General features: G+C 40.9%; 1 protein-coding gene across 3 annotated transcripts in view; it reads right to left on the reverse strand.

Moving 5' to 3' along the window:
• Positions 1 to 889: 889 nt before the first annotated feature.
• Cacna2d3 (calcium voltage-gated channel auxiliary subunit alpha2delta 3) overlaps positions 890 to 25,395 on the reverse strand; it is an 818,761-nt gene continuing 794,255 nt past the window's right edge. For 2 of the 3 annotated variants that reach the window (XM_055612382.1, XM_055612381.1), the window contains one exon: positions 5,335 to 5,632. In XM_055612382.1, the coding sequence (XP_055468357.1) occupies positions 5,383 to 5,632 (250 nt within the window). In that variant the 3' untranslated portion in view covers positions 5,335 to 5,382. Of the gene's footprint in view, positions 1,296 to 5,217; positions 5,301 to 5,334; positions 5,633 to 25,395 lie in introns of those variants that run through there. The other variant, XM_055612383.1, reaches the window with a different exon arrangement.

Consider the following 25,395-nt stretch of genomic DNA (forward strand, 5'->3'; position numbering starts at 1 on the left):
AAGTGAACAGTATTGGTGGCTGCCTTTTTATGACCCCATGATGGCTACCCTTTTTTCAGGTGAAAGTATTGTTAGCTTGAGACCCGAGCTGGGGGCACAGTTACTATCAGGAGCATAACAATACAGTGTTATTATTCCCATCGCCATGGGGCTATTTTAGCATGAGATGAGGGTGGTAACTTTGGTTTGTTGTTGTTGTTGTTCTGAGTTTTTAATTGGCTTCCAGATGACTTTGAGAGAGCTGTCCTGTAAAGCAGGGCATTTTTTTTTACCTAGGCAAGAAAATTATTCCCCCTTATTTGGTGACTATGATCCAGCGAACACGTTTTCTTCTGTTCGGGAGCCAGCATTTCAGGAATGGTTACGGGGCTGGGCAGTTTCACGTCCTGTAATATCTAAGATCTGGTTTCACCTCTTATTTATGGGCAAAGCCAGAAGCCAAATGCTGAAGAAATGAGCTTCAGAGTCTTTCATGGTCATTCTTCATTTCCTCCAAGCCTCTTTGGAAGAATTTCCTGAGATTTATGGCTTCTTTATTTCTACCCTTAAATAGTTCAACATTAGACTATTAAGAGAACTTGTGTTCTCCTCCAAAGTATGATTCCTATTGAAGTCTAGTTCAACAGATCCAGGGTTCTATGCAGTAGAATCTCCCCAATGTAGACACTAGCTTGATTTACTTTTGTAAATATTTTAGGATCTGAGCAGAACATCTAAACCATTGTTAACTATTTGTCTAAGATCTACTTTGGGAGCACAGTCACTGCCAAGGCCCTTCTTACTGGTTTCTGCAATAGGTGACTTTCTCTAACCATGTATTTTATTTTTTATTTTCAGACTGTGTTCTCAGCCCATAAAAAATGATAAATTCCAAACAAGGTGATTCTAATTTTAATATCCTTTATTTAAAAAGTACACAGCTTTAAGTTGGTTCCCATGGTTTCCAAGCAGAAGGGGCACTAGGCAGCCCTCCCCCATTTCTGATGAAGGGTGATCATGTGACAAACTTACATTTGCATGACTGGCAAAGTAAAAAGATAACTTGTTGTCAATGTATCGGTAAGAGTTTCTATCACGCACAGTTTAAAATCATGAGATGCTGACGGCTGGGCTATGCTTATGTCTCCTATGTCGCACCATATTTGGGTTCACAGTTTATCCATCACTTATAGCATGCCAAAAGAACATCCCAGGAGTCAGTGTCACCTTGAGAAGAGACTCAAAAGCAGGGGGAGCAGCAGCAGGGCCGCCTGGGCCTGGAGACTCCATGCACCCCCACACTCCCTTGCATTCTCCTGTGGGGAAAGCAGGGGGCTGGTTAGAGCACGGCGGGTTCCAGGGGTTCCGAAGGTTTGCAACTTTCATGCTGATGAGGATTCTATCCTCTTCTGACTCAGTGATGGAAGGCTATGGGTTCATCTAAAACCCGCCAAGCTAGAGTCCCGAATATCTAACTGCAGTTGGTAGTGCACAAAATGTCTAAATTACTTCTTGTATTATTTCAATTTTTAAAGGATTTATTCTTTTAAATTATGTGTGTGTCATGGGTGTGACTGTGAGTCCAGAAGAGGGCGTCAGGTCAGTTGGAATCTCAAGCAGTTGTGAGCCACCTGAAGTAGGTGCTGAGAACGAAACTGGTCCTTTGTAAGAGCAGCATGTGCTCCTAACTGCTGAGCCATGTCTCCCCGGCCCTCTTTGAAAACTGTGTAGAGCAGTGGTTCTCAACTTTCCTAATGCTGTGACCCTTTAAATCCTCAGGTTGTGGTGACCCTGCAACCATAAAATTATTTTCATTGTTACTTTATAACTGTTATGAATCATCATGTAAATATTTTTGAAGATGGTGGTTTGCCAAAGGGGTCACGACCTACAGGCTGAGAATTACTGATATAGCACATTCACGAGGCAAAAGGCTGTTGGTGTAGGAGTTTGCTCTGATCCTACAAAAGCACAATAATTTCTAGTCAGAGGGGTATGAAGCACCAGAGCTGAGGGGCATAGTCAGCTCAGAAACCTTCCCTCTAGTGTCTTTCTTTTTATTTGGGGGAAAGAGAGACCTGTTTGGGAAAAATCATTTTGGTGTATTCTTTCTCTTAAATGCATCTAGACATGCTGCCAGCTCCATTGTTTTCCTACTGCATTTGGGTCTTTTATTGTTATTGGGCATTCATTTTCTCATGTGGTGTTTACTTTGCCAAAAGCTGCTAGCTGAGAGTCTCTGCCGTCCAGTGGGAGTTGCCTGTGCCTCTGGCGATGGGAGAGGTACTTACTGAGAGGAGGCTGCAGAGCTTCAGACTGTTTGTGCCTCTCAGTTACAGGTAAGTGCGTCTTTACCTTGTATTACTTTAATAGCCTTGGGCTGCTACTAATAAATATCACTGAACTTCTTTAAAGTTGCTACTACCTTTGTTATATTTTTTTTCTACGTAGGACAAGCCATTTAGATTGCTAAGTGGGTCTATTTTTGTCCCATAGCTTTTAGTCTTAGACAATATAGCATCTACCTAATTCCCAGACTATTCATAAGGCTACTGTTTTGCCATGTAAGACTAATCCATGTATTCTTTTCTGAATTGGCTGTCTCCTTATGAAGTTGTTTCCTGGTTATACTCAGCCCTATTTCAGTATTACAGAAAAAGAGAAAAATACAGATATCTTTATCTTATATCCGGTTACCAAAATTATCTTAACTCTAGCAGCTTTTACTTTAATTACTCAGTTGTCCAGGTATACAATTTCTGACAACTCTTCATTTTGAGGAAGGCTCTTACTTCTACCTAAGTCTGGCCTTCAGCTTGCTCTCCTCCTGCCTTGGTCTCCCCGGTGAGACATTACAGGTGCTGCTTCCATGAACAGCTCAATTCCTAGTTCTAATTCAGATTGTTTATGTTTATATAGTGACATTTGGCTGGACCCATTGAATTATTAAAAAGGTTTTACAGCATGTATATGATACATATACAATGTGTTGCTATTGATTTCCCAATTTGACAATAGAAGCAGAAATTCTTTTTTTTCTCTCTTACATGTTTGATTTTTTTTCTTGTGCCCACATAGAAAAGTACTTTCCACATCTGGAAAATACAGGATGCAAGCAGATTTAGTTGAAAGCTTGTCTTATAATTAAATCCATTATTTGAGAATATGATAATGGGGGTCACTGTATTATACTTGTTTTTTTAATTAAATTTTTATTTTTATATTAATTACAGCTTATTCACTTTATATCCCAGCTGTAGCCCCCTCACTTATTCCCTCCCAATCCCACTCTCTTTCCCTCATCTCCTCCCTGCCCCTCTCCAAGTCCACTGATAGGGGAGGTCCTCCTCACCTTCCCTCTGACCCTAGCCTAGCATGTGTCATCAGGAGTGGCTGCATTGTCTTCCTCTATGGCCTGGCAAGGCTTCACCCCCCTTGCAGGGGGTGGTCAAAGAGCCAGCCACTGAGTTCATGTCAGATACAGTCCCTGTTCCCCTTACTAGAGAACCCACTTGGATACTGAGCTGCCATGGGCTACATCTGAACAAGGGTTCCTTCCAGGGGAAGGTGATCAAAGAGTCAGCCACTGAGTTCATATCAGAGACAGCCCCTGCTCCCATTACTAGACAACCCACTTGGATACTGAGCTTCCATGGGCTACATCTGAGCAGGGATACTAGGTTATCTCCATGAATGGTCCTTGGTTGGAGTATCAGTCTCAGAAAAGACCCCTGTGCCCAGAATTTTTGGTTCTTTTGCTCTTCCTGTGGAGCTCCTACCCTCTCCAGGTCTTACTATCTCCCCCTTCTTTCATAAGATTCCCTGCACTCTGCCCAAAGTTTGGCTATGAGTCTCAGCCTCTGCTTTAATAACCTGCTGGGTGGAGTCTTTCAGAGGCCCTTTATGGTAGACTCCTATCCTGTTCATGGTTTTCTCCCTCTTCTGATGTCCATCCCGTTTGCTTTTCTGAATGAGGATTGATCATCTTACCCAGGGTCCTCCTTCTTGATTAGCTTCTTTTAGGTGTACAGATTTTAGTATCTTTATCCTATATTATATGTCTAATATCCACTTATGAGTGAGTATATACTGTGTGTGTCTTTCTGCTTCTGGGACAGCTCACTCAGAATGATCTTTTCTAGTTCCCACCATTTCCATGCAAATGTCATGATTTTATTGTTTTTAATTGCTGAGTAGTATTCCATTGTGTAATGAGTTGTTTCCAGGTTCTCGCTATTATGAATAAAGCTGCTAGAAACATGGTTGAGCAAATGTCCTTGTTGTGTACTTGAGCATAGTTTGGATATATGCCTAGGAGTGGTATAGAAAAACTCTAATTTACTATAAACAAAATGCTAACAGTACTTATTATATGTAGTATACTAACTTTTAACATCTTATAAACTGGATAGCCTATAGCACATTAAAATTAAAATTATATGTTATTTGAAGGTACACAGACATGAAGAAGGTGACATTTTTCAACAGTGGATGCTCAACCTCTTTAGTTAAAGATCTAGGCAAGCTTTCTGCTTTGGTTAGGGATAGAAGTAGAGTTCATTTATGAGCTTATTTTTCTTGGTTTAAAACAATGTTACATAAAACACTGTAGAATGTGTACAACTCATCTCTGTCAGGAGTGGGCTAAATTCTCTGCTCATCACCATATGTGTGACAATTAAGGGGTTTGAATTCAGGTGTGTCTAAGCTGCTGTCCACACACCTCTCTGGAGAGTGATTAATGGAGACCAATGAGTTTGTAGAAGACAATAGCATACTGAAGTGTCAAAAGGCTGGACAACCCTGATGTTCACTCCCATAGGTGGCAACTATCTGATACAAAATTGCCACTTTTCTTTAAGTGAATTTCTTGTAAACAAAAGCTATCTGAAATTAGCAGTGGAAATTCACTTTACCTCCCATTTAAGGTAAATAAACCGTTATGGTCAGAGCTGCCTTCTGCAGGATAAAATTATATATAACACATCTAAAAGAAGAAAGACAGAAAAAGATTTAAAAATGCATATGGACACCAAAGGAAAAGATGACTGAACCGAGATGAAATAAGGCACGGATGGGCTGAATACTCAGAACTATTAGCTGTCAGGATTCCCTTTCTTCGTTTCCTGACAGAAATTTTCTCATGAGTCAAGTGCCTTAGCTGTAGTTCTTGGTCATTGTGAGGTACTCTTTGTGAATATGATGAGAAAAGAACAGGGCAATGGTTCTCAGACTTGCCTCAGGATGGAAGCCGTGGCAGGATTCTGGACGTCGTCTGATCTTCTGAGCCTTTAAACGTTCACACTTAAGGGATTCATTATGTTGACTGTAGTTAAGGCGTGTTTCCAAGGATTACTTCTCTCACTCTTAATTTCAGGGGTCAAAACTTGGCGCTAAAGTAGCTTAACCACTTCTCTCTATATACAGGTAAAGGAAGTAACCTTTCCCTTTTTGACACGCCTCCCCCAGAAGCTTCCATACTGTGGCTCCCACTTTACCTGTGAGAGCTGTAGTGGCTGGACCCACATACAAAAGGATATACCTGATTTCAATGGGCGCCATGGTGATAGGTGCCACAGACTCACAGGGGCAGCTGCTGTCCACCACCACCATGAACAGATTGCTACTCGGGATTTGCTGGATGACAAAGGACCTGTGGGAAACAAGAGGTAACAAGGCAGTGAGAGGCACTTACCATCTGTCTTCCTTCCTTTCTCTTGTTCTGATAAAAATCTCCCGATAATGAAAGAAAGTGTTTATTTCACAATTCCAGGTTATAGCTGACCATTGCTGGGAAATCACAGCTGGTCACATTGCATCCATAATTAGGAACACGGAAGAGTGAATTCAGGAATTCTTATGCTTAGATCATTTTCTCCACCCTTATACAGTTAAGGATCCTTGGCCTAGGGAATAACATCTGCCACAGTGGGGGGATTTCTCCAGCTCAGTTAACAAACTCAAGAGGAAACCTGCCCAGAGGCCAAATTGATGTAGACCATTATGCATTGAGATTCCCTTCTCGGATGTTTCTAAACTGTGTTCATTTGATGATTAAAACTGACCACTAGAGCATCTTTCAAATGAAAGGCTATATAGGAACTCTTCTCCCCTGGGTGGGAACAACCATGATATAGAGAAATCAGTCAGAATTGAGTAAGTCACCTCAGTTTTCAAAATGTACCTTCTTCATATCTGACTTCATTTCCTGCATCTCAGGACCCTCACGATGAAACTCAAGCAACCTATTCCCTGCTTTTCTGCCAAAGGCTTGTAATTTGTTAAGAAAAGGTCCAGAGAATTATCTCATTCTGCTTTTGATTTTCTTCAGGGAGGAGCCTTTTCTTTTCCTTTCTCCAAAGACTGTTGTGTGCTGATGAGAAAAGAGACAGTACATTCTCTAGGCCCATTCCTGTACCACTTTGTTCTATATCTGCCCAGAGGAGAGGAGAATGTTTTCAGTGAAACTAATGCTCGACATTGAGGAGGTTCTAAAATCCATAGTAATTTCAGGAATAAGATTGTACAGCAACTCCAACCTTTGGTACCCATTAGTACAGCCAATCCAACTGTGGTGAGCTTCACGGTGTCACCATTTTCATACTGCAGTGATCTGAAGAGGCTTTGTAGATGTTAAAGATCTTGCTGGCTACTTGATCTTAGATGACTAGATCACTGGAAGTGTGCAAAGATTTGGGATGAGGTAGGGTGAGAGCCAAAATTATCATGGTCTATCTTCATCCCTTTAGTAGCCATTCTCCTTCACTTTGTACCGATCTTAACATTCTTGAGAGTATTAGAGATCCTCTCTGAGAATAAGACAATAAGACGGGAAAAGCCCTAATCTCCACCCAAGCTAAGAATGCTAAGATCACATCAGGAAACTTCCTTAAGCAGACTACTTGCCCAATACCTCCACTAAGGTATTTGGAAAATGTATTTTCCTATTATGTTGTTTAGTTAGGTGACCTCATAAGTTGATGTAACTTCCTCCATGGTGGAATATATCATTCAGGGTGACTTGAATCTGTGTTTTGGGGCTATGGTCATTCATATTTGGCTTAGAATAAATTATATTCTCATTTTTATTAAGGCAGGCACATTATTTTATATCAGCAATTTTGATAGCTAAGATGGACTCCCCCAGAGAGTGTATACTTTTGCCAGCCGCTTGGATTGCCGCCATGTATCAACGTGAACTGTCTGTGTCCCAAGGCCCAGCAGGAGATGATTCCTCCAGTGGACAATGGTGAGTCTTTTCAAGACCGGCATCCTGCTTTTCGTTGACAAGTCCTAGTTTTAATTCATTGTTTTGGTGTCTGTCTGTTGATAAAACATCTGTTGGAACTTCTGTTCATTATCACTTGGCAGCTTCTTTTTAATGTGGCTCCTCTATTATTTGTATTTATAGTTTTGTCCATCTTTTTTCCAATCATTACAATTTCCCCCATTTAGTATAGAATATAATGAGTAACTAATTTTAAAGATGCCAGGATAAGGGGTACTTGTCCCCTCTGGTCTGAAAAGTACACTTAAGAAAGTAAATGAATTTTGAGGTTATGCAAGAGATATTACTCAGGATACACAATAGTGTCAAGTTTCCCAAATAACTTTGTTCCTGGGTCAGAAGCATCTATTGGATCATCTAAGTTTTGAGCCCTGCCACCTTCCATAGACATGTGGGATAAGCCCAAGCTACACTGGGAGGAACTGACTTCAGGGTGACATCTGGGGAAGGGAAGATGCTCCCACAGCAGGATATAAACTCCGGACTCATCAGCTGACACAGAAAGCTGGGAATTTTTGAGAGGGAAACCTTTGTGGAAATAGGAATTCACTTGAGGAATATTTGGGAGGTAATGACAATTTGGTGCTCCAAATGGCTTTAGGTCTAATGCTAATGACACCTTAATATAACATATATGTATTCAAAAAAACTGGATAAATTTAAGGATGATTAGTTTCATGTTTACGTTACTGGGGAGTAACTTCATATTTTGCTTACTGGAAGGCTTAGGTAGAGAAAAAACACAGAAGAGGAAATATCTGGCTTGTTTCTGTTTGTTTGGTTTAGTTTTGGAGTATATGTGTGTGTGTGTCCATTCATTCTGAGATCTGGTTTTATCTATAGCATCCTTAAAATAGGTATATGCTTTTTGCCTCATGGAAATGTCCCATTCTCACATACATCCTATCAGACTGCATCTCTAAACCTGGGTGACTTTCATCTGCACATCTCTGTAAACAAAAAAGATGGTTTTCTCTTGTAGTACTGATAGTAAGACCTGATGGGTACCCCAGAAGTGGCTCTTCTGTCATGGAAAAGAGAACCAGACAGACATGTAGATAATAATAACAAGCAAAGCAAGTGAATCTAGTAAAATGAGATGTGGCAGCAATTGCCACAAGGCCTTAACTAGCACAAAGTCAAGCAACTACCTTAATAAACTGCTGTATGCAAAGCTAGATCATGGAGACAGACACTGCTGACATCAGCTGAAGCTGAAGGAATCATACAGAATGCTTCTCATCTCTCCTATAACCAAACCCATAGCATCTAAAACCCATAAAAGCTATTCAATAAAATTGGTGACAAAACCAGCATTATAAAATTTGTATAGACATCAAAATAAACATAAAACCATAACAATTTTATCCAGCAAAGGATATCAATTGGAAGAAAATCTTGAAAATTGCTGATAAAATTATGGTTCTAAATAAACTTAGTGAAATGCAAGAGAATCCAATTCATCATCTCATCAACAACAACAACAAAAGTCGTCAGAGACTGGCCAATTGTATTAAGAAAGATCAAACTATGTGCCACCTACAAAAAAAATCATTGATAAATATACATTTAGTTTAAAAATGAATAGTTGAAAAAAAAAGACATTGCACAGATGGAAACCAAAAGTACGGAGAGGTGGCTATAGCTGTATAAACTAAAGCAGACTTTAAGTTTAAACAATTAAAAAATTTGAAATAAATGTGTCAATTCTGGAGGATTTACCAATTTCAAATATGTTGGGTCACTTAGGTACTCTATACTTTACCCAATGGACAGATTATTCTGACAGAAAATCAAAAGAAATATCTGAATTGAGCCTTACCATAAATCAAGAGGACACAGAATTGTTCATCAGAACTGTACTGCTATGTGTATTTCTCTTGCATGTACATAAAAGTCTCCAGGATAAATTTTGTGTAAGGTCACAGAGTCTAAATATATTTCCCGCCCCCCCCCCAATGGCATCATATCATGTATCTTCTCTGTCCAAAATAGAATAAAACCACAGATCACAAAAAGAATGGAAAGAATATAAAGACACTGAAGTTGAGTATGTTCTGAATGACAGTAGGTGAGTCAGGAAACCAATTGGGAAAAATGTCAAACAAGTGCAAATGATGGTGTAACCCATTACACCTGTGGAATGCAGCAGACGCATCAGATCTGAGAGGAGAACTCACACCGATAAATACAGTCTCAGGTTAAGGCAGAAATAAGTTGAAGATCAATTAGAACACAAAACAAACCAGAATCTTAAAGTAAATGAAACCGCTGATTTTTGTGAAGAGTAGTTGACAACATTTTAGATGAACTAGTAACGTGAGTATCCAAATAAACAGATGAAACAGACATTACAACTTATATTTACCTCGACTATATATTAAAATTTAGAAAACCCAGAAGGAATTCATACCTGCGAGCACATACCACCTACCAAAACTGAGTAATTAAGACAGACCAATAGTGAGCAATTGAAATTAAAAGTCTTCTGTATTGCAAAAGGTAATCCAGATCCTTACTGATGATCCCAAGTGGGAATGCCTTAAGAAGGGCTGATTTCAATTTTTCTTAATCTATTCCAAAAGTTGAGATGGAGGCAATTCTGTCATAATCTTTATTAGATCATTCTTCCCTGATAACCAAACAAGAAAAAATAGCAAAACATAGACTGGTATCAGTGATGAAAATAAATGCTAATTTTTTCAATAAAATACCAGCAAACCAAATCTCCCATGACATCAAAATGTCAAATACCATGGCTCAAAAAAATCATCTTAGGAATTTAAAGATGATTGAATAAATGCAAATTAGTAAATGTGGTATAAGGGATCAGTAAAAAAATATAGCATCATAGCATACATAAAAATCAACAAATACAACATTACATGATAATAAAGACTCAAACTTGGGCACAAGAAACATATAACTCAAGATACTAAGAGTTGGTATGAAAACCCCTCTACTTATCTATCTATATCATCTGTCTCTCTCATACTAAATGGGGAAAAACTGACCCTATTTTCTGTAAGATGTGAGACAGAACAAAGATGTCTACTCTCACCACAGTTATTTAATAGAATACTAGAAGTGTTAGCCAGAGGAGCAGGGCAAGAGGAAGACACAAAGGGAAAAAGTTGTAAAGGAAGAAAGGAAGTCATTAAATTACCCATGTTGACTATGAAAGAACACTACATATGGAAAAACTAGACAGTCCATGGAGAGCTGTAAAAACTAATAGATGATTTCAGGCAAGTTGCAAGATACAAAATGAATGCAGAGAATATAGTAGCAGCCTTATATAAAATAGTGAATTTGCTGAAAAAATTAAGAAAGGAATTATGTTCAAAATAACTGGAAAGGAACTCAAACTATTTGTTGATAAAATTAGGCAGAGAAAAGGTCTCTATAATAAAAATTATAAAATATTGTTGAAAGAATTTACAGAGAATATTAACAAGTGGAAACCTGTGCTTTATACTCACACAAAACAGAACAACTGGAATCTTCCTGAGCAGGCACACTGGGTCTGCTGGTACAAAAGTGGCACAAGTATTATGACATCCTTTGATTGGCTCTGAGGCCTCCTCACCAGTTGGAGACGCACACCTAATGCTTTAAACCTGGTCAAAAGCCTGTGGCTACAGATGCCCTAGAAAGAATCTACTGTTGTTAGTTAGCCAAATGGTCATGTTTGTCAAATTGCCTTCGAAAAATGCTTATGCTTATTCCTATACATCTGAGCAACTCTCAACCTTGATAGCAAAGATTCTTTCTTTGTAGTGAGCAGGGGAGACTTCCTACTTGTCAAATTTTTGAAAATTAGTGACTGGGTGCACAGCCCAAAGGGAACATCAGTATCAATACCCAAGACTGGAGGAACTTTGGAGAAAAGGGAGGAGGAAGAGAGTAAATGCCAGGGAATGTGGAAGTGTGCTGGCAAATGCTGCCTTCACGACATGGCACGGTTGTTGTGCTCAGGAATCACAGCACTTGTGGTTACCAGCACAAGATCAACCCACTTAGAATTTCAGCGTGGATGAGGGAGGGGCTCATGAGGTCCTACTTCTAAATGAATACTATGGCTGGAAGACGGAGAGCAAGTCAGTTTTCTTCATGGTGTTGCCACTAGTAGGTTTTCCATGCTCCAGTGACTGACCCTACACCCATGTAGCTATACGTACAAAAAGAGCATTAATAGGGGGTGTTATGGTAGAGTCTGGGGCAAGTTGGAGAGAAGAAATGAAAGCTGGGCATTATCATAACATTACATACATGGATGATATTTTCAAAATATAAAAACATTAAAAAATGAAACACCTGGACAAAAAAATTAACCCTTCATGTATAAAAAGCAAGAAGCATAAAATCTGACTTTAAGAATGGTAGCTGATAGAGGCTGGAGAGGCGATTCATCAGTCAAAAACATGTACTGGTCCTGCAGAGGACCCAGGCTCCGCTAATGGGAACCAACACAGTGGCTCACAACCAGGACATCTAGCGCCCTCTTCTGGCACCCCAGGGCACATTCACTCATGCGCATATGCTCCCCTGCCACATATACACTTGATTAGGATGCTAAAATTCAGTCCAACAATAAGTAGGCAAAAGAACTAAATAAACATTTCTCCAAAGAAGTCATACAAGTAGCCAACAAGCACATGAAAATATGCCCAGCTTCATTCATTTGTAAAATGCAAACCTGAATCACAGTATACTGGGATGTTCCTCAGGAGTAGATAGATTCCTAAAGGCATGCATTTGGTAGCGGACTTCATCTCTAGCAGGGAAAATTAAAAGCAAATGAAAACCTTGAGAGGTATCATCTCACCCCATTTGGAATGGATATAGTAACAACAAAATACAGCTCAATGAATGATGAGAAAAGGGAACTCTTCTATACTGCTAGTGGGAATCATCATGGCCATCATAACAAGCAATATAGAGATTTCTCAAAACAAAAACAAAAAAACAAACCAAAAAAAAACCTAAAAATAGAACCATTCAGCCATTCTAAATCTGTATATATATTCAATGATAAAATCATCATACCAAGAATACTCTTGCAGTTTGATTCATAATAGTGAAGACATAGAATCAGAGTAGACACCCTTTCTATGAATGGATAGAGAAGCAATATATATTGAAAATGGACATTCCAGGACTGGGGGGATGCTTGCTGAGTCAACTACTTTTCGGAGTCAATTACACATGAGTTGATCTCAGCACCCACATGAAGGCAAGCTGTGTAGCATGGCTTCCCGTTCTTGGCAGGGAGGGAGACAGGAACATCAGGAGGGCTCCTTGGACAGCCAGTCCTGAAACAGTGATAGCGGAAGACATCCAACTTCCGTCTCTAGCCGGCACACATGGATGCAAACATCTGCACACCCACACGCATTCACGCCACACACACACACACACACACACACACACACACACACACACACAGGAGAATCACACAACAACAATGAGCTATAGAAGGAAATTGTTGGTAGCAACACTGACAGAACTGGGGGCTGGTATAAAAAGTGAAATAAGTCGCACAAAGAATATTACCACATGTTCTCCTTTGGGGAAACTAGTAAGTCAGCCTTGTGGAAGAATGAATGCAATAGTGGTCATAGAGACAGGGGTGTGTAAAGAACTGGGGAGATGGAGGGAGGTGGTCACAGTCTGCAGCTATATGAGGAAACATTCTACAGGCTTCAGGGTGATTTCCAGCACACAACATGATTAATGGCTGAGGAGATGGACATGCTTGTGCCCTGATTTGGTTATTAAATATTGTATACATGTGTGGAGTTACCATAATATAACCCCACAAAGATGTACAAATAGTACGTCTTACTAAAAATAAACTAAGGAGAGGTGTAAAAAGTTAATTGCGAAGTATTTACATAATGGGACATTCCTCCTTGCAAACTGTGACAAAGATGAATCTCAAAGTAATTATGCAGAGTGATAGAAATGAGACAAATAGATATTAATATATGGATCGCATGGTTCTTGTAGCGAATTCTATGAAATGCAAATGAATCTCTGAGACAAGGCACAGAGCAGTGGTTTCCATGGGTGGGTGGGGCACTGGGAAGGGAATAAAGGAAGTAACACCAAGGGACACAGGAAACTCGCAGAGCAAGGGACAAGCTTACTGCGTTTATGGTGGCTACAGTTCCCTGCGGATGTAACTATGTCAGAATGATCAGATGGCCTGTTAATTATACTGTAGTAAACCTGTTTTTCAAGTGAATTTTGCATTTTATCACCTTGGTTTTATTTTATAACGACCCCACTCAGCTAAATATTTTAAACTTTTACATGCTTAAAAAAATCCGAGACTTAATCTTTTTTTGGTATGAAGCTAACTCTTGGATTTCCCTGGAATTCTGGAGTTCAAAAGACATCTACTAGATCTATATTTAGTTAAATGTGTTATTAATGTGTGTTCTGAAGTTATATGAGAGTCTCAGAAACCTGACAGGTCATCCTACTATATGCTATTAATTATATTCTAATATTAAATGCAGAATAGAAAAAAACAGATTTCTTTGTCAATTTTGAATGGTCTTTAGCCAAAGATATTCTCATGTTGGGGACCACCTAGACTTCTACTCTTAAATAGAATTTTTTTTGACAAAACCAAACTCATTTTACCAACAAGTCTGTTTGGAAAGGATTGGTATTATTGTAGAAAAAAAAAAAAAAAGCATGTCTTGGTTCAAAACTCTTAGAAAACTAAAGTGGTTTTGATCTTCTTGTTTTTCCTAGTTTATCTTTATGGACCTTTCCATGGCCTTTCACAGTTCTACAAGAGAACAACTCCTATCATCAGGGCTGGCCCATGCCTTGTGATGACATGCACTGAGGAACAGACCAAAATGTCCTTAATACTGGAATTTGGATTCTTTCCATAGTGAGCTCCTGAGGGGGGAAAAAAAAAATCAGATTTAACAAGTGGGAGGTAAAAGCAGGTGATTTCCTCTATTGGAAGAAATATCACATGGCAACTTCCTTTGGCCTCCCTGGAAAAGACTCTGGCAGGTAGAACGTTAAGGGCTACCTCTTGGCTTTGGGGGAGGTCTTGTCTCATATGTGCACCACCTCCTGATGGTGTGTCCACGTAGACATTGGGAAAACTGGGCAGCATTCATTTCCTACTCTACTGACCCAGGGAATGGACAGACTGTGGAAATGAAATCCTGCATGCTTCCAGAGACTCCTCCTGACTCTCATTTTTAAAGCTGATTTCTTCACACCCTGAATACACCGTTAAACTACATAGAGGTTGTTAAGATGAGGAATTTGCTTGGTATTCTCCCATACATAATAAACTGTGCTGGCCTTGGTCTTAGAGAGGGTGACATCACACCTATTCGGGCCATCCTGACTCTTGTGGTATTCACAGTCTTTACAAGATCCCAGCAGCGTTACACACTACAAAATTATTCAGTTTCCAGAAAATAATTCTGTCAAAAATTCTAGATTCTCGACTGTCTGATCATTATTTAAACCTACCAAAAGGTGCTTCTTTGCAGGGAACATCTTTATCTCAAATACTGCCCCCACTACACACACACACAGCCAAAACAATAGAACTTATTAGGAAAAAAACCAGAGAGGAGACGGTCTGGGTGAAAACAAATGAGTACTGAATAGCTGGCCATTGACATTTGCCACTGCTGGACATAGAAAACGCCTGGGTGTCAGTCAGTTTACCGCAGCTAGTTAAGTTTTCTAACACATACATAACCTGCCCTGCCTATCAGGTGCTTTGGGGGTGGTCAGGTGTTCCATTGCATAGGACCTATCTATACCACATGAACTCCAATTTATAGGCATAGGACTCCAAGCTCTAGATCATATCAATACAACCATGAGGCCAGAAGCACAGGTACTGTATTAAGAGTTTTATGAAAGGCTAAATTTTCTACAATCCAAGAAAGATATTATTAAGAACAGAGAAGTAAAAATATTTTAAAAAGAAGTAAAAAAAAAAAAAGATAAATCCTTAAAATAGAAAAAATTTATATTGTACAAATAAAAATATTCTTAGCAAGCTGTTTCTGAACTCAAAGGTGGGAAAAGAACTTTTACTTCACTCATCAGAGTTACAGACAGTATGGCTAGAGATGAAATACAACAGTCAACACTTCTTAGTTCAAAGATTAGGAATAACAACCTATTACAAAGAATGGGCACGACTTAAAAGCCGACAAGTCTTCAAGACACCCACCGTGCAGAGCATCAGAAGAATATTACACACACACACACACATGCTGCCAATGGAAGGAGGACAGGCAATACTGAAAACTCACACTAGAATTCCATTTCTCTAATGTGATTCTAAGCTGAGAATTAAGACTTGTGTCTCAAAATCCTGATTTCTCCACATCTGACCACTTAGAGACTCACTAATAAGTGACTGACACTAATAATATTTGGCCTATGTGAAAGGAGTTATCTTGTTGAGAAGGAACTCAAAGCAATATAGGGCTATCATCTACTTTCTCCCAAATCAAAAGTACCTATTTATTTCACCAAACTGTAATCTTGAATAATACCAAAATGAAAGGACAGATAAAATCATCATCAACAAGTAAGAGTTACAAAAGCTGGACACTAACAAGTCTTTCTTTGGATTAGAATGAAATCGCTAACAAGCTCATAATCATGGAGTCGATTTGTTCAAAAAGAAAGAAAAGGGAGAAATTTAAGGAGCAGATGTGAAATACACAAGACTCTAGATAGAAAAGAAAACCCTGTCCAAATGATTGAAAATGTGAAGTGAAGTTGTTATCTTACAAAGCAGCTGTGACTATATGCCTAAGTCCTAAGCAAGATCAAGCCGGCTCAAATTTCAGAATCGATAGGGGAGGGCCTCATAAAGTCCACCCCTACCTGAGGAGCTGTTGGCTGGCAATTGATAGCCTCTGGAAGTGCCAGTGCTCTTCAAGGCTGTGGTCCCTTAGAAGCTATCCATACTCCCTTAGATGCTCCTGCCTCTATGAACACATGGGTAGCACGATGTGGATTCAGTGGGGTTTAAAAAAGAAGAGCACACGGTATGCATGTCAGAAATTCTCAAACAATAGAAAACAAGGCTAAAAATTAGATTCTCTAGAACTGGATGAGGTTTGAACAAGCTTCACAGCAGAGAGGATAAAGAAAGTTTTATTGAGTGAGAAGGATGTCAAAGGCAAATCTCAGTCCAGAGGAAAAGAGTCACTAGATATTTAAGTTTAAAACTTTGGGAAATAATGACTGAAAAGACATGTGAACTACAAACCTGTCAGTTCAAGATAGCTTGATAATAAACACACACACACATCTATTACTCTGATCTGAAATTACTATAGTCACATTGAATATGAAGTTGTTGGAGTCGGCACATTGAAAGGCAGTGACTACTAAATCAACCTTACAAAAGTACCAGCAGGAAAAAAAATTCTGAGAGTAAGAGAGGAAAAGGTTGGTATTACTACCATACAGTTATTCAGAGCAGGCTATCATTGAAATGTAATGATAAAACAGAAAACAGTAAGCCACTAACAAGGTGAGAGAAAACAAGGGGACAGAAATACCAAGAGGGATCTATGAGGGCATGAGTTAATCAATACATGGAATAGGAATTATTTAGGTCTATAGTGCATCAAAGACAAGATTCCCAAACATCAGTAAAAGTGACACACTTCTAAGAGCAGAAAACATTTTTCGGTGGCAGAGCATAATCAATGGTAGAGTGCAAAAGGATAGAGAGACAAAACCAAAACCAAAAGCAAGCCAACAGATTCCATCTACTATCTAGAATTTGAGATGGGCTCAAATCTGTAATGTATGCTCAAAAAGAAAAAGGTTAAAATTATTGAACTGTAGAGCCAGAAAAATGAAAATGAAAGCATGACATAGATCATCATGTAAATCTATGTCTCTGTCCTGATCTCCCCTTTCTACACGGGGTTTAGTTTCCATTCCCCTCTCTAAAGCCTGCTGCTTAGGCTGCTGCAAGGCTACAGTCATAAGAATAAGCTCATGACTCAGATAAGCCTCGAACTTCCCATCTCCTGTATGCATCAGCCACAGGCATACCATCATAGCTTCACTGCAGAAGCCACTTCTTCTTGGGCCCTCAGCTACTGGTGGTGTCCTTATTGCCCTCCTCCCTTCTCTGTCTCCTCACAGCCCCCTCTCCTTTTCTCGTACAAATTCACTCTGAGTTGACTATACTCTTTACTACCCTTCAAGGACCAATGACTTCAGCCCTTTCCCTTGCCTTCTCATCTCCCCAACTTCCTCCTTCTCTGCAACAGAGGGTAGTTTCCATGGAAACCAGACCATATCTCAGGGTCTGCATCTTTCCTTTTCTCCAGGTTCTAGAGCTGAGTCTGGGACAGAGGGATACCCACTCCGTATCTGTTGACTCCATGACTGAACTTATAATAATAAAAGCAGAAGCCCGAAGAGCAACAGAATCCTGAGGAAAAGCCGCAGATTCAGATGGTGGATTAAAGCATTCTTAACACAGATCAACTTTTGGCACTCCTGATCCAGAAGAAGTCATGGGATAACAGGAAGGTCTGAAGGATAACAGAGGCTGTTAAACATCTCCAGTGACTATGTTGAATGCTCCTGCAAACAATGTGAGAATGTAGCAAAAACACACCTTGGGGAGTCAAGCACAAATCATCGCCATCCGGCCAAGCTATAAAAAACAGGAGCAGACCAGTTGGAGCAAGCTAAGCTGAAATGCTATTTGGGAATCAACTGCTCCCTGCCTCCAAGTGAGTGCTGTCACATCGCCCACAGAACAGATCTGGCTGTGTTCTTAGGAAACCCACATGAACCCACTGACCAGCCACTGGAACTAATGAAAGGATACGGCAAGTTGACTAGTTATATCATCAGCACATGAAACGATAACCTCACACTGGCAGTAACCAATGAAAAGCGTTTCAGAAATAAAGACCCATTGATAGTGCTGAAAATTACTGTGAAGGCCCAGGAATAAACTCAGTAAACGTGTGCCTTCATGAAGAAAAAGATGAACCCCATAGAACATAAAAAGACAACCTAAAACTGGAGGGAGGCACACTATTGTGGAAAGGAGCATGGGTACGCCCCCCCCCCCCAGAATTAACTTTGCTATTCAAAAAAAATCTCAACTCAAACGCGAAAAGGATCTTACACAGAGTCTAAGGAGTCAATTCAGAAGTGATTTTAAAATAAAAAGTCACTAGGAAAATTGAAGGAAAATGGGTTTTATAAAAAGAGGAGGGAAGATATTTGCCCTACCCATAATAAAACTAGGAAACACTGGAGAAAAGCAGATATGCAGGAACAGTTGTAAAATTACTAAAAGCCAGAGAAATATAACTCTAAAGGAAGTGAAGATAATGAAGTTCATCTTTCTTTAGGTGACACAAGAGCTGAAGAAATTTAAAGGCAGATAGAGATTACAGATGTGTATACTGCTCTAGACCACCGCTAGGAAAATGAACTTTCAAATTATTTTATACATTTTATTATTTTATGTGTCTGGGTGTGTTGCCTTCTTGTATGCCTGTGTACCATGTACATACACGGGGCCCGCAGAAGCCAGAAAAAGGGATCACATCCCTTAGGAGTGGAACTACAGAGAGTTGTGAGCTCCTGTTTGGTACTAGGAATTGAGCCCAGGGCCTTTGGAAGAGGAACCAGTGCTTTTAACCATTGAGCCATCTCTCCAGGTCTCAAAAGCGAATTTTCAAAACCAGCATGAAACACTTATAACCATGGAAACCATTCAGGCACTGTGTTTTTATATTTCTTGAGAAAAGGTCTTTTTCACAAACTAAAAGTCTTGCATATAGAAGCCTCTGTAGCAATTTTTCTTGAGAGGAAGAGCTTGGGACCTACCTGACTGTCCATCAGTATGGGCTAGCTGGGTAGGCAGAGTGTGCTTCCTCTGTTGCCTACATGGTACCAAGGACACGTCAGGGGGAATTTCTCTTTACTGTCATGAACATACATTAAACACCGTGAGTGGGGAGCTAATGTTAAACTATACATGAAGTAGGAACACTCAAGAATAAAAACAAGATCAACAAAATACAAACACATGTACCAGGTACACATAGCAAACCTGTGAGTGGCGAATGACCACAAACAAGTGTCGCATGCGGGGCTGAATAAAATAAATAAAGGATGAATATATGATGTGTCCTCCCATTGACAGGAAGGATAAAAGCATCAAGCGAAATGAAATAGTCTTAAGGAACAGGCACCATCACCTCTGGGCCGATGTGTGTCACCCTTCAGTCAGCCCACAGATAATGTCCCTTCTCTCCCTGACACACATGTAAGCACGGAGGCCACTTGGCAGGTTACAGTCAGACCACCTTGCCCTTGCATCCATCTTCGATAAAAATGTTAGAAGCTGGCTCCAGAGGCTTTCTGCCTGATGAGCCTCCTTCCCTCGCCCTGAACTCCGGACCTCCTTGTCATCATATCAGTCGGGGAGAAATGAGGTGAGCAAAGATGAAGGAGGGAGTGATGCCAAACAATAGAGATTATGTGAACTTTGCAGCTTAAAAGGGTAAGTAAGGAGGCCCCTTGGCCTTCTCTTTCTGCTTGTGGGTGCTTTCTATAAATCCAATAAGAGCTGTCATTCTGGGTGTATCAGTTAGTCTATGCATCTCACGAGCCTGTGAATTCTTGGATAATTTTTCAGCAAATACTTAGCATTTGTGTATTAAGTAGGCACTGGTCAAGAAACACGTCTGTAAGCTCCAATTCTATAACTAATACATATGAAACACAATAAATGCCCACTGACCAGAAACTGTGACAATATTTTGGCAAAGGATAGAGAATAATTACAGAGGCATAATAACTGGCAACAATGACTTAATCTGAGCCACCGAATGTCTTTACATGCAGAGTGCATAGAAATGACCTTAAGGCATTTAGGAGTCAAGGTGCCATGCTAGGAGCATGGTGCATAGACACTCTTATTTTACAAAAGAGAAAACCAGAACTCAGAGGACAAGCAAACACAAGCAGCTGCAGAAGTCAGTCAGCGCTCCCTGTTTCACAGAGAGGGAGGCGTGAGGCGTCACTTCCTAGAGTAACTAGGCCTAAAGCTTGAGGTACGAAGCTGCCCGGCCTCCCGTGATGGTATGACTGCTGTGGGCAGCAGACTGTTTTGTGCTGAGCTATAAGGGTTGGAGTACTTTGAGAGGAAAATCACATAAACTCACTGGATACAAATGCTTAAGGGCAAACAAAAGTTTTAAATACAATTGCCATGAAGCCCTGTTTTGTTCTTAAATCCTAGGAGATGGCCTCCTGCATGTGGCTGCCCCAAGCAAAGGAAAACCACCCCCTACGACGGATTTACCAGTAGAAAGATTAACTGCTTTTCCATATTTTAAAGACTTACTGTCTGCTTATTAGCATGGTGCCTTGGAGGGGCCTGGGCAGTGTTAGCTGTACAGTCATATGTACAGTGTGTATTTATGGCCCGGGGTGCAGGGCTGAACTTCATAAAGCACACCTCCATCCTGCTGGGCCCCACAGCCAGGCTGACATCATGGTGTAGAGTTGCTGGGGGCTGGTGGGTCTGCCAGAAAAGCCCAAGGAGGGAAACACTTCAATAGAGAGACACAATGATGGCCAAGAAGAAGAGATGGGTTAAAATGTGTGAAATGAATGAGGTCATCAAGGGAAAGGGAGTTGGGGAGAGGGAAGCAATTTGATGTGTCTATTACTGGATGTGAAATAACCCAGTCCTCCTCTTCCCTCTACAGCGGACAGAGCTGGAACTGGAAGGGAATGGTGATACAATCTCCAGACAGCCTTTTCTGAGGAGAGTGACAGACGCTTGCTATCTTCTGAAGGGAACTTTGCCGATCACATGTCAAAATGGACTCTGAGGCTTCCGACATGCTCACCCCAGCAAAGGAGAAGAGTGACTGGGCGATAAGAAAGCCAGACACAGCAGGATCACACAGCCAGAGGACTGGGTGGCTCGCTTTTCACTATATAGGCACAGAACTGGGTTCTGAAAAATGACTGTGTGGGATAAAGTCATAAACACTTTGAACATAAACTGAAGTCTTTATCCTTTTTTAGATTCTAACCCTCTACAGATTATTTTTCATCCTTTCTTTGGATAAAATTTGGGTCATAGGGGGCTGGGAGATGGCTCAGTGGATAAAGTGCTTGCCACACAAGCATGAAGAGCAGTGTTCAGGTTCTTAGGACCCGTAAAAAGCCGGGCAGCACGGCTGCCACCTGTGGTGCTGGCAGAAACAGGATCTTAGGAACAAGTTGGCTAGAAAGAGTAGTTAGAAACGAGGGTTGGTGGGGGCTCCAGATCCAGTGAAGACGCTGCTTCAGTAAATAAAGTAGAATGTGATTGGGGAAGACCCCCAGTATCAACTTCAGACCTCCACAAGCACGCACACATACACGTGTCCATGAGCACACATGTGTGCCGCCACACATGCAAACAATGGCATACGTGCCACCATACACACATACATATGGCAAAAAACAAAAGTTGAGCAAAGCAGAAGTACAATCGTGGAAGCTCTTTGGGTTTGGCACTGATCTTGCTCCATGTACACACATCTCTCCTTAGGCTGGCTTTGCACCCTGGCCTATTCCTCATCCCCAGATCATACCAGAAGGCTTTATCCCGACCCACAGTAGGAAACTCTGGAAGGTAACTGACCCCTGTGTCTAGATGTTTTTCTCTCATGCTTAACCTGCTTCAATCTGAACTGAGCATCTTGGAGGTCTGCAGCTTCTGGCCAGACAGTCGGGGAGCTGAGTTTCCCTTGCCCCTCTGCTCCCACGCTATACTGCTGGATCTGAGGTTGGCAAGCTTTCTCCTCCCAGTTATGTCTAAGCCACTCAGAGTCCCGGCCTCCAGGAAGCTCTCCCCACAGCAGGAAGCCTGGCCTCGTTTTCCTACGCTGTGGCTTGGGTCCTGGCATCGCTAGTGTAAAACCTCCACCGTAGCTGCGCACACTAGTGCCCACAGAAATGTTTTCTCCCCTACCACTGACCTGGAGGTGATGGGGATAGACATCAGCATTCTAGGGGGTAAGGATGTTCTGAAAATGAAGGTTTTGGTAATTCAACAGCACACGTGGGGGGAAGAACAGCTAAGAGTGTCTTCAACAAGAGGTTCTGAGGGTGTCAGTTGGGAAGTGCAGACACACAGGAGGAAGCCCTCAACCAAACAAGCAAGCTAGGAGCACTCAGACCAGCAGTCATAGGGCATACTTCCACTCCATGGGTAACCTGGCTCCTAGGCCACTTCCCAAAAGATCTCCTCTCATAGTTTCTTCTTCAGCTGGATGACAGTGGGAAATGATTCAATAGCATAAAACTCCATGAAAAGCCCAGGAAGTGCCCTCTCTCTCTTCTTCCCTCCCATTTCATTTTTGCATAGATAAGCATTTTGGTTTTGTTTAGTTTCAGCAGTCTTGTGTTCTAGATTTCTGAGAGCATGGCAGACTTCTTGTCTTTTGTTTGCTGCCTCCTAACAATGAACAAGGAAAAATGTGGGTGGAGGGGCGTGAAAGTATCATAAGCTTCCAAACAAATGAATTTTGCAGAAGTGACAACGGGCACTGGTAACCAGACCCTTTTATTCTCCCAATTCTCCCAGATCCCAAGTATTTTTTGCTTAAAATTGACACTCAAGAAACAAACAGATCTCTGCCTGCCTGCCTGCCATCCATAGAAGCTTTTGATCTCCACTCTCTTTCTTCCTTTCTGTGGGGACATACATCCTTCTCTTTGTTCAGGAATCCACCCTTCCTCCAGGCAGCCCCCATGTTACGGTGATCCCAGCATGTCCAAGCAAGCCACTTGGGGACTAGCAAACAGGTACAGCTCCTCTGCCCGAAGAAACAATGGTTTCAGAGATGAGCATTTCCCCTTCATGGTTTCATTCAGGCTGAAACACAAATAGCTGCCTGCCTGTACACTAGATCAGGAAAGCATCAGTCTTAGATATTAGCAGCTACCCTGTCCCCCGTTTTGGAAATACCTGCTGGAAAATACCTAGAGAAAAAAAAAATGAGTCTTGGTGCTAAACTCTGGAAAACTATAGTAAGCCTTACCTGAAGCCAACACCTCATTGTTTCCTTTACTTAGCTTGCTTGAGTTGAACCTTCTGACACAGTAAATGAAAGGCTATTAAGTAATCTGCTTATTAAATTCCACAGGAAGGCCATCACCTTGTTGATCATTTTGTGGTTGGAAAACTTTGTTCTTAAGGAGCTGTGTCTTAGAAACTATAAACCTGGCTTTTAACGGAAGTACCTGGCACATCCCAAGACCCAGACTGGCACAGGGGTCCTCTGCTCCATTTTACTAGTATGGAAAAATGAGTCCCCATTTTCACAGTTAGGTACCGAGATTAAATGGCACCAGTAGTTGTATACAATTGGCATGTTATGGCTTTGCATTTTTGGTTGCCCAATAGGGAAGAACACATAAAAAGCCTGAACAAAGCTTTGTCTGCAGGGTATGAGTGTATTTATTATACTGTAGATGAAAATGAATCAGTAATAGACATCACAGTGCCTTCAATTGCCCTCCAAGGATTTGCTGGTCCTGACCCAGACCTTGAAAGCAACCTGGGCAGGAAGTTCTTTTGGCACAGTCAGCCCAATGCAGGTGGCAGGGAATGGGTGTTTGTTTGTTTGAAATACAGGGTAAGAGTTATCTCATAAACAAAAGGTCAGGAAAATCCAGCGTCCTTTCAATCGAAGAAAATGTGAATTATGAAAGGGCTAAGAAGAAAAGATATTTCAAACTTGGCTATTATTTAAGTATTTCAGAGTTTATTCTTTTTTTCTTCTAGGGATGTCAGTAAATCATGTTAATTATGACATGAATCATTTTCTTTTAATCCCTTAAGAAGAGTCAGGAATTCGTTAAATACTTTCCCTGGAACTATTAGCGTCTTTTCTTATAAATAATGACAGTAATAGTCAGCATTTATGGAGTGTTTACCTAGTGCCAAGTGTTTTTAAGAGCAACTCCGTTTTAACGTTCACACAGGCACACACATACACACAAAAGCTATTATCTGTATGATTGATAGTTGAGTATGACTAATACTCATCTACAGAAGGGAGTCTGAATGCTATTTGAAGATCTTTTAAAGGACAGAGCAGCAACCATCAGCACCCCTCAAAGCTGGTCTGCTGGACACCAAGGCACATGTCCATCTCTCATGTGGCCAGCACCACCACCACCATCAGCACCACCAGCTATGGCTCACTGAGCATTTCCACCATGCTGGTCCTATAGGAAGACCCTTGACCTAAAACAAGTTCATCGTGAGGCAGGCAGGACCCTAATCCTCACAGGAAGGCTTCCTATTCAAAGCAAGCTACTTTCAAAAAGAGTTTTCATCAACAAGCAGGAATCAGAAGTTTATGGCTCTACCCCCAAGCTTTCCTGCAACAGCCTGAAGATGATAGGTATATAGCCAACACTGGGAGTTTTGGCAGTGATCCCTGCCCCCAGCATACCTTTAAAAAACCCAGTGAACATGGATTCAACATTTATACACAGATTATCCAGTTTGGTATAAACCTCACCAATAAAAGTACTGTTACTTACAAATTACAGAAGAGGTTCCCTTGGCCTAACTGGAAAGGCCAATAGGTATCAGACTGCAGAGAGTACCTTCTCGTAATGCAACAATTCGGGAATGACTAGAAGCTGGAATATCTGTGCTCCATCAAGAGACCAATCACAGTTTCAATCTACTCTCCAGCTTGCCTCCAGCTTTTGCAGGCTCACTATGGATTAAGTTTACATACTTAAATGGAAAAGACCCAGACAGAATTAAAGGAAGTCCAACTAATGCCCAGAAGTATACAGAGTTCCCCGGGGAGGTCAAGATTCCTTTAAAAGTGAACAAGGGAAATCAAATTCTGATCATCAATAACTGTTTTCCGGAAGGCTAGCCACCAAGCATAACATAATTACTGTATATTGCGTTAAAGACAAGGAAGCCAGTCGGATATGAAATAAGCTAGTTTGCATTCAAAAAGTGGTTAGAATTACAGCAGCATGGAGTCTTATGGATGGGAAATGAGATATTTGTCCAAAGCTAT

Source organism: Psammomys obesus, unplaced genomic scaffold, assembly GCF_907164565.1.
Source record: "Psammomys obesus unplaced genomic scaffold, mPsaObe1.curated_primary_1811, whole genome shotgun sequence".
In the NCBI taxonomy this organism is placed as follows: domain Eukaryota; kingdom Metazoa; phylum Chordata; class Mammalia; order Rodentia; family Muridae; genus Psammomys; species Psammomys obesus.